The 1,812-nt window shown below is 47.4% G+C and overlaps 1 protein-coding gene across 1 annotated transcript; it reads right to left on the minus strand.

Moving 5' to 3' along the window:
• Positions 1-7: 7 nt before the first annotated feature.
• LOC131214695 (cytochrome P450 6d3-like) lies at positions 8-1,424 on the minus strand (the record flags this gene model as incomplete). Its single annotated transcript, XM_058209029.1, has 2 exons — positions 113-1,424; positions 8-45 (listed from the first exon to the last, which is right to left on the minus strand). Coding segments are annotated over exons 1-2 (1,350 nt in total), but the record flags the coding sequence as incomplete, so codon positions are not given.
• Between the last annotated feature and the right edge of the window lie 388 nt (positions 1,425-1,812).

A 1,812-nucleotide genomic window follows, 5' to 3' on the forward strand; every position in this document is an offset into this window, starting at 1 on the left:
TCAGGACCAGTGCAATTTTGGTCAGCAACACGCCTTGTCGGATGCCTTAAATGAAAAAGAGCATTAATTTACACTAAGTAAAAGTAGTGCAAAAGTATCTGCTAAAGCATACCGATACAGATGCGCGGTCCGGCACCGAAAGGATAGTAGGCATCGGGTTCGTAGTTGTTCGTTTCGAACCGTTCCGGTGAATAGAGGTCCGGATCTGGGAAATACTTCTCGTCTCTGCTGATCGACAGCAGTGATATGATGAGTTGCGTTCCCTTCTGAACAACAACGTCACTGTCGGGAACTCGGTACTCTTTCGTACACTCCCGATTGAGAATCGGTAGCCCAGGGTACTTGCGGAGTGTTTCCTTCACGCACAGATCCAGGTACTTCAGTTCTTGGATATTCTCGTACGTGATCGTACCCTTATTCCGGTCCATCATATCGTCTACTTCTTGCCGTAGCTTTGCCATGGCTTCAGGCTGATGGCTAAGCTCGTGGAGTGTAAAGCTGATCGCTGCGCTCGACGTCTCTGATCCGGCCGCATAAAATAAGAACACATTTGCGGCACACTGTTCGATGGTGAGTGACTCCTCTGTTCTATCGCCCGCCTCACGGCGAAGGTCGATCAAGAGCTGCACGAAATCTTTGCGGGTAATATTATTTTTTTCCCTGTACTCGATCTGTGACGTGATTATTTCCATCACGAATTTGATCACATTCGGTGGTAGCGAAGAGAGACGCATAAGCTTCAAGAGCATTGGACAAACAAAAAGGCCGGCCCAACGGATGTTATTAACGAACCCAACCGAGTGCAGGATGCTGTTTAGCGTTACGAAGAAAGGATCCTCAGGGTTCTGAATGCAGTGTGACTCGAATCCGAAAAATACGGACGCAATCACGTCGATTACAAACCGTGACGCTAGTGTTCGCATGTCTTGCACACTTGGCTGCTCCGTCAGCGTGTCTAACTCCTTCACTAGCGCGTGCCCTACGTTTAGAAAGGTTGGCATCATTTGACGTAGTTGTCCGGAGGAGAAGATAGGCGTAAGCTTGCTGCGTAAGCTCTTCCACCGCTGACCGGACAGCGCGAATAAGGTCGCCGAGAAAGGGTCTCCTTGTTCATTGCAGTAAACACCACGATCGTGGAAATGCTGGAAATCGTTTACCATGATCCTCTTCGCGAGGTACGGATCACGGATAAGCAGCGAAGGGCGAAAGAACAGATATATTCCCACGAACCGATCGGACGTTTGGTGGTACAAATTGTTGATGGCGACACCGAATGACTCCTTTTTCTTCGCGACAGTCTGTAGATTGCCGAACGGAATATTTGGCTGGATATTAGCGATACCATGGCGATCCCAGTACGAGTAGATGTACTTCAGCCCTAGAAATATAACGGCCGCTACTAGTGCGAGGCTGTAGATGAACATTTTGCACTGTCACTGTGCATGAAAAAAGTTGTTTGGAAGCAAAGCTTCAAGATAATGGAGAGACGCACTCGTCTCCGACACTAAATCGACTGAACTGAATCGAGCCAGAGACAAGGTCATTTATAGCTCCCGATTATTCCTGTGGTGTATACCTGGATGGCAACATTGTTTTCAATGCTGAGGGTCTGTATCGCTGTGCTTCGTTAGTAACGCGATGATAAATGATTTGCGGCATTTGAATGAGAAGCGATTTGAAACCACAGTCTGAGTTTAACGGCTAATGCGGCAACTGGTAAAGACTATAATTTGAGAGGTATTACAGGGCATGTGTACGATAAGTACACGTGCCTTGCACGGTAATCAAGTCGCTTAGAAAATAAATAAACAG

This window comes from Anopheles bellator, unplaced genomic scaffold (assembly GCF_943735745.2).
Source record: "Anopheles bellator unplaced genomic scaffold, idAnoBellAS_SP24_06.2 scaffold01933_ctg1, whole genome shotgun sequence".
Taxonomy (NCBI): domain Eukaryota; kingdom Metazoa; phylum Arthropoda; class Insecta; order Diptera; family Culicidae; genus Anopheles; species Anopheles bellator.